A 13,193-nucleotide genomic window follows, 5' to 3' on the forward strand; every position below is an offset into this window, starting at 1 on the left:
ACTATATACGTAGATTTTGGGCAAGAACTGACACTACTTTTGCACATTGGAATTAAGCTCAGTTTGGTGTAAGAAGAATGTTTTAGAATCGTGTTTTTAGCTGACTGGGTGATTTATGAATAAAATCCCCCTGTATTGGGATGAAAAAAAAAAGAAAAAAAAAGGTGGGGGAGAAGCTGCTGCTTCTGCTCAGAACATCGGGACTCTATGCCAGAAAGCTTTTAGCATGGACTTTAATACACTGAACCCTTTGCCTTTGAGACTGATGTATTCATGCAATAAACAACTTTACAACAACCAACAACTGCTCTTGTCTCTTTGAAGACCTAAGACTCACGCAAAACTCGACACCCACCCATGCCTTTGGCTGCCTTGCACTGGCCCCAGGGGTCTGTAATCTTGCTACCATTCTCCCTTCAGCTACATAGATAATCTCTGCTCCAATATTTAACACTTGCTCAGTCATCCCTTTGCACTGGTTTAGAGAGCTGGTTTACCTCTTTTCTCCCATTGCTCCTGGGGATAGGTCATGCACTGAAAGAAGGGCTCCAGGGCAGGGCTATCCATTGTAGCAACAGGATGGTAATTCCCAGATTCAACAGCAGGTGGAAGGCAAGGGGACAGAGGAACAGCCTCCTCTGCCAGCTGCACTGCCAAGTCTTACCTTGGGTGATGGGATACAGTGACACGAGGCCAAGCACCTCTGCTTGGAAATGTCACCATTTTACTGTGTCGTTCCTCCTGCTGCAGTGGGAAAAGCAACACAGGCTGTGCATCACTAGGCCAGACTGCCCAGGGAAGTGGCCAAGTTGCCATCCTTGGGGGTATTTATAAGGTATGAAGATGTGCACTTAGGGACCTGGTTTTGTGGTGGGCCGGGCAGTGCTGGGTTAATGAATGGATTTGATGATCTTGAGGGGCTTTTTCAAGGTAACCAATTTGATGATTCCATGTTCAGGAGAGGATCTCATTTCTGCTAATGTGCCACCCTCCAAGTCCTTCTCATCTTAACCTTTCTGCTTTGCACTCCCCTGAGTAATCTGGACTGAGATACGGGAATGATGCTTGTAGGTTCACTGCAGTTCAAACACTTTACATCAGTTAAGTAATTTACTTTTTCTGCTCATATTGTACATTTTCAGTTTGATAGAATTGCTATGGAGCTACAACTGCATCAGCAAAATTTCCAAGATCTCAAAAGCTGATCCTGAGCTACAACATCACTAGGTTCCCTCAAGGGCTCCATTTCATTATCTGTTTAACCATGAAGACTAAGGTCAGTCCATACCACTCTTCAGCTGTGCAGCAGGAAATTTACATGTGATGAATACCTCAGTTTTACACTCCTGGAAATGAAGGTTGTTGGGTTCTGATGTGTGGAAGATCCATATTTAGGTACAATTCTCCTCTTCCGATATCGATGCTCCAAATCTTTTGCATCCTAAATGTGTTTCATCAGTCATCTTAATTTTTTCTTCCCAACTGCACTTCAGTCCTGAATTTCCACAAGTAATTCAGATTATTTTATGAGGGAATCAGATATAAGCCTTACCTTCTTGCTTAACATTTAGTCTGGTACTTCCTCTATGTAAGGGAAGGCCCAAACCAAATTGCCCTTTTGTAAATAAATTTAAAAGCCATTTGTAAAATGAATGGCATATTGTCCAGAATTTGCTAGTGTGGAGTCTAGGCACTTTTTAGTCACAGTATGCAAATGTCACCCACCCTCCCTTCCTCCCCCTTTTTACAATACAAAACTTCCCACTGCTGGCTGCAGGGGGAGACAGGTCCTCATTATTTCTGGAATATCATTATTCCAGAAAAGAATTCCAAAGGAATCACTGGCACTGGTGCTATGTAAGATATATCTAGAACTGACTGCTCACCTTTTGTCACACCACTAGAATCCCATTAACAACTATGTGACAATCAATGTTACCAAGGACTTACACTCTGCTGTACCAGATGGACAAAACACTCCTAACTTCCATTCATCAAGAACCTTAGCCATCCACGAAATCAAGAAACAGCCCCAGGAAGGAAACTCATGCTCAGAATTCAAATGGATAAATGAATGAATGAAAGGGTTAAGTAGTTAGTCATCATCACTTTGTGAGCTTAAAATGATATGAATTCGAAGTGGAATGTGCAATGCTGGATCCAAGTCCTTGCAGAAGTGTAAATGTCCTGCTGGAAATGCCAATGAATCATTACAAAGGCTGCTCTTAAGCATCATTATTAGATAACTTGGTGGTGTGATCACAAGCAGGAAAATGTACCAGTATCTAAATTCTATGTGGGAGTAGGGCATATCAGAGTAGTTTAAATGCCCCAAAGAACGTTCAATCCAACAGACTGGACAGCAACCCCTTTGTGTTTTGTCAGCAACATGGACTTGGATCAAGGGCACCCTCAGCGAGCTGGTGCAGTCAACACACTGGAGGAAAGGGATACCATCCATAGGGATCTCAACAGGTTTGAGGGATGGGTCTGTGCAAAGCTCAAGAAGTTCAACAAGGCCAAGTGCAAGGTGCTGCACCGGGGTCAGGGCAATCCCAAGCACAAACCCAGGCTGAAGGACAAACAGATGGAGAGCGGCCCTGGTGAGAAGGACTTGGGATGAATGAGGGGCTGGACGTGACCCAGCAATGTGCACTCACAGCCCAGAAAGCCAAACCTGCACCCAAAGTACTGTGAGCAGCAGGGTGAGAGAAGGGATTCTGCCCCTCTCCTTTGCTCTGGTGGGACCCCACTGACCCCACCTGCTTCCAGCTCTGGGGTCCTCAGCAGAGGAAGGACATGGACCTATTGGAGTGGGCCTACAAGAGGCTACAAAAATGACCAGAGGGACTGAGCACCTCTCCTATAAGGAAAGGCTGCCAGAGTTCAGGTTGTTCAGCCTGAAGAAAAGGCTCTGGCGAGATCTTATAGCATGCTGTAGTACCTAAAGGGAGCCTACAACTGGAGAGGGACTTTTTACAAGGGTATGTAGTGACAGGACAAGGGGGAATGGCTTTAAAGTGCAAGAGGGTAGATTTTGATTGGATGTCAGGAATCAATTCTTTGCAGTGAGAGTGCTGAGGGTTGTCCACAGAAGTTGTGGATGTCCTATCCTTGGAAATGTTCAAAGCCAGGCTGGATGGGGCTGTGAGCAACCTGGTCCAGAGAAAGGGGTCCTTGACTGCAGTAAGGGAGTTGGAGCTGGATGATCTTTAATGTCCCTTCCAACCCAAACTGTTCTATGATTGACTCTACATGTTTCTGCTTTTGAAGATTTTAGAATAATCAGGATTGTAAGCGGAATGACTGCTTATCCTAACACATATCTGTATGTTTAAAATTCTAATAATCAGGTATTTTTTAAAAGACTGAACTGCTAGTTAACCACCTTAAGAGACCAGTATATCCTTGTTAAGTTATTGGACAATATGGTTTCATTTTAATTTTTTTTATTTCTTTTGTTCTTAGTTTTTGTTTGTTGTTGCTGGTTTTTTTGCTTGTTTGTTTTAATACAATTAAAGATGTACTCCACAAGAAAAAGCAGAAAGAGTCCTTATGGAAAAAAACAAATATATTGAACACATACCAATCAAATGGTACAGATATGGGACTGGCTTTGATTTCAAAATTTAAGTAGAAATAAAAAAGATGTAATGCAACAGCTGTTCAATTTCCAAGTCTAAATAGGCACTGTAAAAAGACATTTCCGCTTTCTCCAGCACATGTTCCTGTCTAAATGCTCCCACTGTAATCAACTCCTAGGATCCCAAACAAAAATAAAACCCAACACTGAGAACAGAGTAAAAGGTAATATCCATCCACCCACCCTCTTAGAAAAAAGCAAACAAAAAAAAAAAAAATCCCCCCAAATACAACCTTTCAATGCTGCTGTTTTGACTGGAGCAGAATTGGAGAAATTATAAAGGTTCAAAAGCACCCAAGGCAAGTAGTACAATATAATTTGTTCACTAACTTGTATTGGAAAGGAGATTAAAAACATTGAGATCTGCATCTTGGTACATAAAACTGTTGTCCTGAATAAAGAGAAATTTTTCAGAAAAGTTTTACAACTTGATGGAAGTCCAGGACCCAGCTTTAGGCATCATTACTTCATGGGATTTAATTCTGACTTTGTCATAACCACTTTTATATACTGTACATCTACCCTAGTAGGATCAGTGTTGGAACTGCTCACTGGTGTCCCTTTGAACAACTGTAAACTAAACCAAAGTATGCAACTCCATAGGAAGCTAGAGATCAGGTCAATATACAGCCAGTTATATCTCCCCTGCTTCACGCTCCTCTGAGCTCCTCGGCTCTTCTGATCGGCCGTTAGCGCTTTCGTACGAACGTTTCTTGTCTTTGAAATCCCGTGGCGACCTCTCCCTCGAGCTTCTGTCTTTATCACGGGATGTTCTATCGCGATCCCTTGAACGCTCTTTGTCTCTGGAAGATCTTTCTTTAGAGGATCTGAAAAGTGCAGTGTATTTGAGAATTCAAGTTAGACATGAATTGGTAGCTATCAAACAGCACTTAGATTTTAGTTTTCTTCCTTTTCCAACCCAGCTTTAGATTTATATAAACAGAAGCATATGAGAAGACATCAAATCATTCTACTCTTCTCCCTTTCCTACTTGCCACTTCAAAAGACAAGTACTATGAGGTAGGATTTAATCTACATTTCTTAGAGAGCCCAGATTAAGCACAATGTGCTTCACTACATCTCTTTCAGCCTCCACCTCCAAGTCTGGAGTAATTGGAGTTGAGCAGAAGTTTCTCATCTGTAGTCTCTAGTTTAAGAACAGTGTAGCCTTTCTCCAACTATAAATTACAAACTTAAAAAAACACATTTAAAACATGAGTTTGCTTCAAAGTAGGGGGAAATTAACTTGCGTAATTCGTGAAGGGAGGCTCTGTATGACAGATACAAACCAAAACTGCAATCTGTTCTACAACCATATTTTGTTATAAGAATGAACCCTTGTGTGACTTGGAAAGGTTGGGGTAATGTTCTTTTTAGATATTTTACTCTGATAAATAGGCATTTTCAAAACCTTTATGATGGAGACAGAAAAGACCTGTTTTGCTAAATAAACTATGTAGTTTTAAACTAAATTAGCTACCCGTATGGGAGAAGAATGGATTAGACATCCTCCTCTATATTCCCTTCCAGATGCACTTGGGTCTGTTTTTGAAAAACATTCCACCTGTATTTTACCATGTACTGCAGTCACAAAATGTTCTAACACAGACTTTTACAGAAAAATCTTAACAGCTAGCCAATCATTTCCTAGTTGAAAAATTTGGTACTCTGGACAGTGAGACTGTACTCTCTCTACTTACAGAAAGTTACTGCCACTTCACCTCCATGCTTCTAAACTATGGTCTGCAAAATGCTCCTCTACTAATTTCCTTTTGTAAGCTCACAAAGATGTGATCTTTCACGTTAGCTGCTCATGTGAAAAGATTACTTTCCCTAAAATGTAGTGTTTTGCAAGACTTAGTACTTGCAAAAACAGAGATCTACAGGCATTACCCTATTCCACAAACTACATGTCCCAGAAGAAGAGAAGCTACATGCCAAATAAGGGCTTCATCCTGGAGCTAGTACAACTGTTTATCAAGTATCTTATGCCCAAGTCCCCTGCAGAAGTAACAATGATTTATGTCCTGAAATAATTTGAACTATAAGCCCTGCATGTGTGGACACTTCAAAACATTTTATTTTCTTGCAGGTCAACAGTCTCAATGTTTTAAGAGTGGGCACTCTTTCACTGTACTGCTCTCGAAGTATGCCACAGTAAGTAACCTATACAAGAAACAGAAGCAGACCTCCCTACCAAATACCTTGTTGTGCAATCCCAACTCTTTTAAGTTATGCTCACCTCATTCATGTAAAACAAGCCAGCCAGTCCTCAGGAGCAGAAAGCAACTGAATCATTCAAAAGCAACAGTCCCAGCCTGCCCCCTGCAGTAATCATTCCATGAGAGGCCCTTGCAAAGCACAATCTTCAGATGCAGCGCAAAAAGTTTACTTTCAGGCATACCTAAACTTACATTTATCTGGTGCAGTTCTCAACAGATGGGCTCTGGTGTTGTGAACAAGAGCCCAAAGGAAAACCTGCATGTATTGACAGTAGGATAACTGGGTTCAAATGAAAATCAGCTGTTTCACTTTCTATGCTGCATGAAACTGGTATTACGAACTTGACAACAATGCTCTGTAGCACTCATCCAAAACAGAAATCATATATAACCCTGTTACTATTAAATAAAAAAAACAGAGAATAAGTCACTCTGGTCTGTCAAATCATAAATATGCTGAAGTTGTAACTGAAATCTGAGACAGGCTCAAAATGTGTTGACATTACAAAGTAATTACTAAGCAAGAAATAAGTAAGTAAGCATAAACTTAATTTAGTGTGAAAATTCTCACTGTGTGTTAGGAAAAGTCATTTATTTCTAGGGCAGGGTTCACCTCTTTTTGGAGCTGCGTTCTCGGCTCCTCTCCCTGGAGCTGTGCCTGCTTCTATGATGGCTGCGGCTCCGGCTGCGGCTGGTGGAACGGGACCTGTGGCGGTGACGTTTCTCACGGGATTTGGAGCGAGTCCTTCTCTTCCGTTCCCGCGAGGCTGAGCGAGAGCGGTGTCTGCGGCGATCTCGGGACCTAGATCTAGGAACAGAGAGGGCTTACAGCACACATTGCTCTCACCAGTATACTGTGAATATGATGCACGCTATGTGTAAGCAGATCTGTATAGAGAATGGCCTGCAGTGTTCCAAGTCGTTGCAGTGTCTGATTCACAGGCCAACAGACAGGGGAAAGCAACATTAGAAAGGCTACAAATTCCTTTTTGACCAATGCAGACAATTTTAGAGGTTATTCATGACTGTATGGTTACAGCACAGCCAACTGAGGCTCCTGAAAGCAAATAAAAATATGAAAAAATATCTACTTTATATTTTAAACTAGTGTCTTTATCAGGTAAAGAAGAACTTAATGATGCAGTGACAGGGATCATCTACCAGAATCTATGTGTTATGATGTTCTTTAAAAACCGGACTATATTGTTCCCCATAGCTACAACAAAACTTATCTGGAAGGTTCTAAACACTACACAAATTTGGTATTTTCTGATTTGTTTTTTTTTTTTATTTTTTCCCCCCAAATCATTTTGCAATCATACCTCAGTGGTGACCTTCAACTGTGCAGATTTGAAAGAACACTCATTGTATTAATGGGTGATCTGATGAGCTAACCTGGTGCTTAGAGATTTAGAACACATGGGCTATCACCGAAAGGTATTAGCCAGAAGCTTTTGTAAAGAAGAAGCAATTCTCTGTGTTTTAAGTGCTACTTGGGACATGAAGCTGCATGGTAACAGCCACACAAAATAGATGCAGATGTATAAACTCAGCAGGATGGTGATAAATAAGTGTACAAACACACAGAGAGATGACTATGTAACAGAAAGCTTTGTTTGTAAAGATGGACATCTTAAACTAACAGCGCTACACAGACTTAAAAAGTTCCAGCTCGTGAAAGGCTAACTTCACCGCTGGTATTCCTTGTCTGCAGATTTATATACCTTTTGGCATGCTTGCTGTGGGATCTGGACCTGAAATAAATGGAAAATAATAATTTTTCTTAAGAGAACCTCACTATCAAATAAAGCGCAATTTAGTAATAATAAACCAGACTAGTTGACCTGTTCTTGCATTTCTTTTTTTTAGTAGCAAGTACTTAAAGGCCTTTTATTTGATGTCAACATCTTTGTAACAGATTTATCAGGAAATACATCACTGTTTCGTGTTGGTTGCATTTTTTAAAATTTATTCTTGAGGCTAATCTACTAGAAGCCCAGAAGATTATCTAACCACCTTTTTAACTCACATCCCTCCCCACAAAAAAAGCTTACAGTTGAAAAGTCAGTATCGCCTTATTTCCCAACAGGCAAATAGAACCAAACTGCAACAGATTTCAGAAATTCACACTGTTAACCTCAGAAACTTAATTTATTGAGAGAACTGCAGCTCAGGTTCCATTCCACTCCAGCCCCACCAGGCCAGGAAGCTACTATTTCACAGAAGAACAGGGAACTGCTTTCCTTAATCATACACTCAACTACTTCAAATAAAGAAAATTTCTAACATCTCTGAAGAAAATTGCTAAGAGATGTACAGAGCTCACATGTGTCTAAGCTCACATCTGTCAGGTCTCCAAACAAGGCACACACCTGAAAATGATGTCACTTAAAGGCCCTTTGTTCAAATATGTAGAGACAATACTATCAGTAGTTTTTAAAAAGGCTTTCTATGAGACCAATTCCATGTTCTAAGATTTAGAATGAAATTCCATCCCAATCATTCTAGATTTCCAAGGAATGCAAACTACTGTAATTCTGCAAATTTAGAAACGTGTATGAACTACATCAGTTTTCTTATTCAACATAAATAGGTCATAATGTACATGCAATTCAAACAGATCCCTACCTCCTTAGTTTCTCCCTTTCTTCTCTTTCCCTCTCCTCTCTACGTTTCAGGCGTTCCTGATTTCGTTTCTCCTGTTTATCAGCCACAATCCTCTGAAAGCAAAAGAATATATTAAGTTGTATTAAAAAATATCTCACATGAAGGTGCTATAAAAATAATCTAGATAGTTAACATTCAGTTCTTCCCCTCAGGCATATCCCCTTTCCCTTGTGTATATTATTCCCGCTCTCTTCCTCAGTATATGTACATATAGTTTATTTTTTTTCTTGAAGAAACAGAAGTTATTGCAGAAGAGCTGCACGTGGGTGTTACACGAAGACCTGAAATATGCAGAATTAAATATTTAAGTTTTTAATAAAGGGGACTTCAGAACAGTAAGTCATGCCTTTAATGTGAGAGTTTCCATGCCAATCCTATCATATTTTGGCCTGGGAAAAGACAGAAAGGAATCAGAATTGGGAGAGTTAATTGTTTCTTAAAGGACTTGGTTGGGCCAACACGTAAGTTTTGAGGCTACTTGTTTCTGTATTATGACTGTGGGACAAAGTTAGAGCAGATGCTTCAGCTGATAGCCCCCACGGTGAACTCACTACTACTGGGGACAAGGCACGCTCAGTAGAGGGCCCTCAGATGTGGAACTCACAACTGGAGATCTGGCCAAACCCAAGTCTTGCCACCTTCTGGACATGATGCAAGAAATTCAACTCTTTGTAAAGACCTTCTTCTGAGAGGTGGAATTGCCCCAGCAGCATCTTGATTAGATCTCTGAGGAGAGCTCTGAGGAAGGAGGGGATAGTTATTGTTTTCTTTCTTTATTAGCAAAGCACTTTGAAAGATTAATTTATAGATGCTTTGGGAATGTGAAATAGTTATCCATGCATATTTTGTTCCAAATGGTGTAAATAATTAGTTATTTCAACCCTTTACGTCAAATTATATCTGTATTTCCTCGTACAACATCAGCAATCTAACTACAAGCAAGGTTTCTTGTTCAAGTGACTCTGCATAATTTCATGGAGGGATGAGAGGAAGCACACATGATCTGTTCTACGCATCTAAGATTTAAGTTACACCAGCTATAGTTAGGAGCCTAAATTGCCAACATCAACAGGAAGAACTGGGCTCTCCAAAGGGCAAGTCACAGTATGCATGCAAGACAGCTGGAATATTAAAGAACAAACCAAGTCCATTTATTCAAATCCAGCAGCAGCAATTTCCGCTCTTAGGACTTCAACCAATTTAGTTACTACCTTTAGTGATTTCTACAATTAAAATGTTTAATTGAGCTGTGAACTCCCTAATTTGTACATTAATGTCATAAATGGTATCACTGTTCAAAATCCATCCTCTTGAAAACTAGAAGCCCAGAATATAATTCCAGTAAATCTTTCTTCCAGCATATGATTTTCTGGTCAAGATAGGTTATAATATTCCAACTGTATTCAAATGTTCAAGCTATAGAGAACATGCAACCTCCCCATAACCATTATTTCTGACTTCAAGATATACATAATTTGGTATTCCCACTTTGGATAACTAGAGCCTTGAGTTGTTGGATTCTATTCAAAGTAATTTCCTAATCTTTGCTCAGGTAAAATAAACAAACTGAATTTTAGTCATTCACCACACAGCAGGTTGTTCTGAGTTCCAAGCATTTCTTTACATTTTTTGGGAAACTTTTCCAAGTGTTATCATCCTCCTTACTACATATATATCGTATTGCTCTTTTATTTTCAAGGGTCTCTTTATTACTTTTAGTCAATCATATGGCTAAAAGCAAAGTTCATTTGGCTATCTCCTATGACTGCTAAGTGTGTTTCAATATTGCTGCTGTTCATTCAAAATACAGGTCTCCATTTTACAAGGAAATTCAAGTTCTTTGTTCCCAAGATGCATTACTTTGAATGCGTGTTTTAATCTACCTCAGTGCAAAAGAGGTCATCTTACAAATCTGTTGAGGTAATTGATGCTAAATTAGAATGTTTGTAGAGTTTTTAGGCTAATTAAATCCAAAAGTTTAAAGTGATATGAAAAAAATTTACACACAGAGAAAGAATTATTCCATTAAGGCTGCCTGGCAAATAATTAAGTAGCAGCACACTCAAAAGATATAAGAATGATTTACCCTGAGTTCCTCAAGTTTCTCTCTTATTTCAATAAATCCCAAATGTAGTTTTCCTCCAAAGTGATCAGCAAGTCGTCGGTCATTGTCATGAAGACCAAGATAAGCCGAGCACACTTCACAAACCCTTAACTTCTGCTGCTGAAAGCTAGATGCAGGCATAGAATTCCTGTATACTTCCTAGAAAAGAAAAACATTTGCTGTTATTTCAAAGTGCACATAAGCACAAAGATGACAATTTACCAAAGATACACTACAAATAACTAAATGCCATGTACACCAGAACACCCTTTTGTTAATTCACCTTCTTCATACATCAACTGTCTCACTAAGATACAAGGCATGTTTCCTTATTTTGAAAACTGGACATATTTAAAAAGCAAGAACTCAATAACTGGTTTTACAAATTAGGAAAAAAAAATAATTTGGGTAATTACTACCTTAAAATCATATTACACAGAAGGATGATCAACTTTTTCATGTATGACAATGAATCCACATTAACACTACAATTACTGTGTTGATGTATTATGAAAATATGACAACAGTTTTAATTCTGAACCCCATTTAAAACAGTGTTAGTTTTCTGAGAAATCTATCTGTATTTTAGATACTAATTAAACACATTATCTGAGCAAAATTTACCTAAAGACATTCAGATGACAGACCAGCAAGACTGCCAGCAATCCTTCTGGTACTATTGAAAGAACTGCAGATACCGATTTCTAGAAATTTCAGTATCTTTATGTAATCCCATATGGAAAAGTTCTTGGTGAGTTCTGTCACCTGAACATTACAAGGATCATTTTGACTCTCCTGATACACAAGACATGAAGTCTCTTTTAGTGAAGACAATGGATCCAACATGGCAGAGCTTTACAGCATGAGGTTATAACAGAGCTGCCACAGCAAGAGCTGTGAGACCAAACCAGGTAAGTCAGTGCAACCATCACAGCGACAAAGGTAGTGTCCACAGATACAGCTGGCCAATACAGCCAAACTAAGATAAATGTATCATTTGTGGAAGTATAATTTTAATGGTATAGGAGTTTATTTAGGGTAGGAACTTCAACCTGTACAGGATGCCACAAAGCAATTTTTTCAGTTTTATATGTAGCAGTTAGCTAAGGAATTCACAGAGGTAAGATGTCTTCCCTTACAGGCCAAACAATTTAGTATTTGACCCTGACCTCTCCATGCCCACCTCCTTACACAATCTCAACTTACTTCTGCTTCTCTCTTCTTTACCCGAGCCTTCTCCACTTCATCCATTACTTTCTGAGATTCTTCCACATTCCCATCAGCTCCGAGCTGTTCTACTTTGGCCAACAGTTTCCCAATTTCTTCATTCAATTCGTGAACTCTTTCAGCCTTGAAAGACAAGGAAAGGCTTAACACAGGAAATACTTTTAATTATGGAGAATCATCTGAAGTAGCACATCAGTCAGTACATCATCAGTAGTACTGAGTGAGTTCCGACATGCAAAATTGGAAGGACAGAATTAAAAGAAACACACAGCAAGAACTTCTCCTGTTAGAAGTGAAACAGAAAATGCCTCTCTGCAAAAATCACAGAAAAACGCTGAGTTACCAAGTCAATGTAGAATTCCAGAAAAGGATTTTTTTCAGAAAACTTCAAGTAATTCACACTGTTATCTACACCAGTCTTGAAAAATAATGATTTGTACAGCCATTCCTCCTAGAATTTGCATATATGGGCAGAAAAATTATAGGTTTGTTTCTTTTTTATTCAAAAAACATACAGAGAAAAGGACATTTATTTTGTTTGCTTTATAGATGAAGTTTGGATCAAAAAGTGTAAGAACTACTAACATTTCTATAGCACGGATTCAGAGTCAAATTTCCTGAGGTAAAAAATATCAGGGAGGTCTCTTCCCTCTGTTCTCTTCTATGCCCTAAAGGTTTTTAGGAAGGATAGAGAACATGTATTACTTTTCCCCCCATCTTCAATATGACTTCTCAGATTTTATATATTTTCAAAACTTGAAACTGGCTCCTTGGAAAAACCAGCCTCCAAAAAGACAGCAGTAACTCGTCTGACATGCTTACTTTAGCTGCAACTTCAGCACTGATCTCCTCTTGGGTTTCTGCTAGTCTTTTCTTAGCCACTTCTGTTCGCCGGTCACAGTCTGCAATAAATGACTGCAGGTGGTCCATTGCCTAAAACAACAGTAAGAACAAGGATGAATGCTGTCAAGAATATAAATATTTCATCAGCTGTAAGGCTTCCTCAGTTTATTAAGGCTTCACTTTCACAAGTTTTTATTAGTCATTAGTGAAACAATAATCTACTGGTTTATGCTGACTAATCACACACATTCAAACCATTTAAAGAATTATTGTCTACATGTCCTAGCTTCAAGTATTTGCAGAAATTTGGAGGTAAAGTTCTGTCTTAAGTCATGAAGAAGTAGCAGAGTACTTCTAGCAGCATTAAAATTCTTGGAAAGCTATTCAGGATCACTTCATCCAGCTAGTCCATGCAATGGTAAAACTTTTTTCACCAGGGTTTAAGTAGTTATATGAACCATCCCTCCAAGTAACAATTAAAAAACCC

At 39.2% G+C, this 13,193-nt stretch overlaps 1 protein-coding gene across 4 annotated transcripts in view; it reads right to left on the reverse strand.

Moving 5' to 3' along the window:
• Nucleotides 1-3,553: 3,553 nt before the first annotated feature.
• The window catches only part of LOC102110278 (putative RNA-binding protein Luc7-like 2), a 32,318-nt gene continuing 22,678 nt past the window's right edge, over nt 3,554-13,193 (reverse strand). For 3 of the 4 annotated variants that reach the window (XM_088055182.1, XM_005527692.3, XM_088055181.1), the window contains 7 exons: nt 12,686-12,796; nt 11,843-11,986; nt 10,619-10,795; nt 8,494-8,585; nt 7,590-7,619; nt 6,479-6,673; nt 3,554-4,470 (listed from right to left, as the gene is read on the reverse strand). In XM_088055182.1, the coding sequence (XP_087911308.1) occupies nt 4,278-4,470; nt 6,479-6,673; nt 7,590-7,619; nt 8,494-8,585; nt 10,619-10,795; nt 11,843-11,986; nt 12,686-12,796 (942 nt within the window). In that variant the 3' untranslated portion in view covers nt 3,554-4,277. The remainder of the gene's footprint in view (nt 4,471-6,478; nt 6,674-7,589; nt 7,620-8,493; nt 8,586-10,618; nt 10,796-11,842; nt 11,987-12,685; nt 12,797-13,193) is intronic. The other variant, XM_005527693.3, reaches the window with a different exon arrangement.

Source organism: Pseudopodoces humilis, chromosome 5, assembly GCF_049639895.1.
Source record: "Pseudopodoces humilis isolate 2021_Gansu_Grassland_sample_001 chromosome 5, ASM4963989v1, whole genome shotgun sequence".
NCBI lineage: Eukaryota > Metazoa > Chordata > Aves > Passeriformes > Paridae > Pseudopodoces > Pseudopodoces humilis.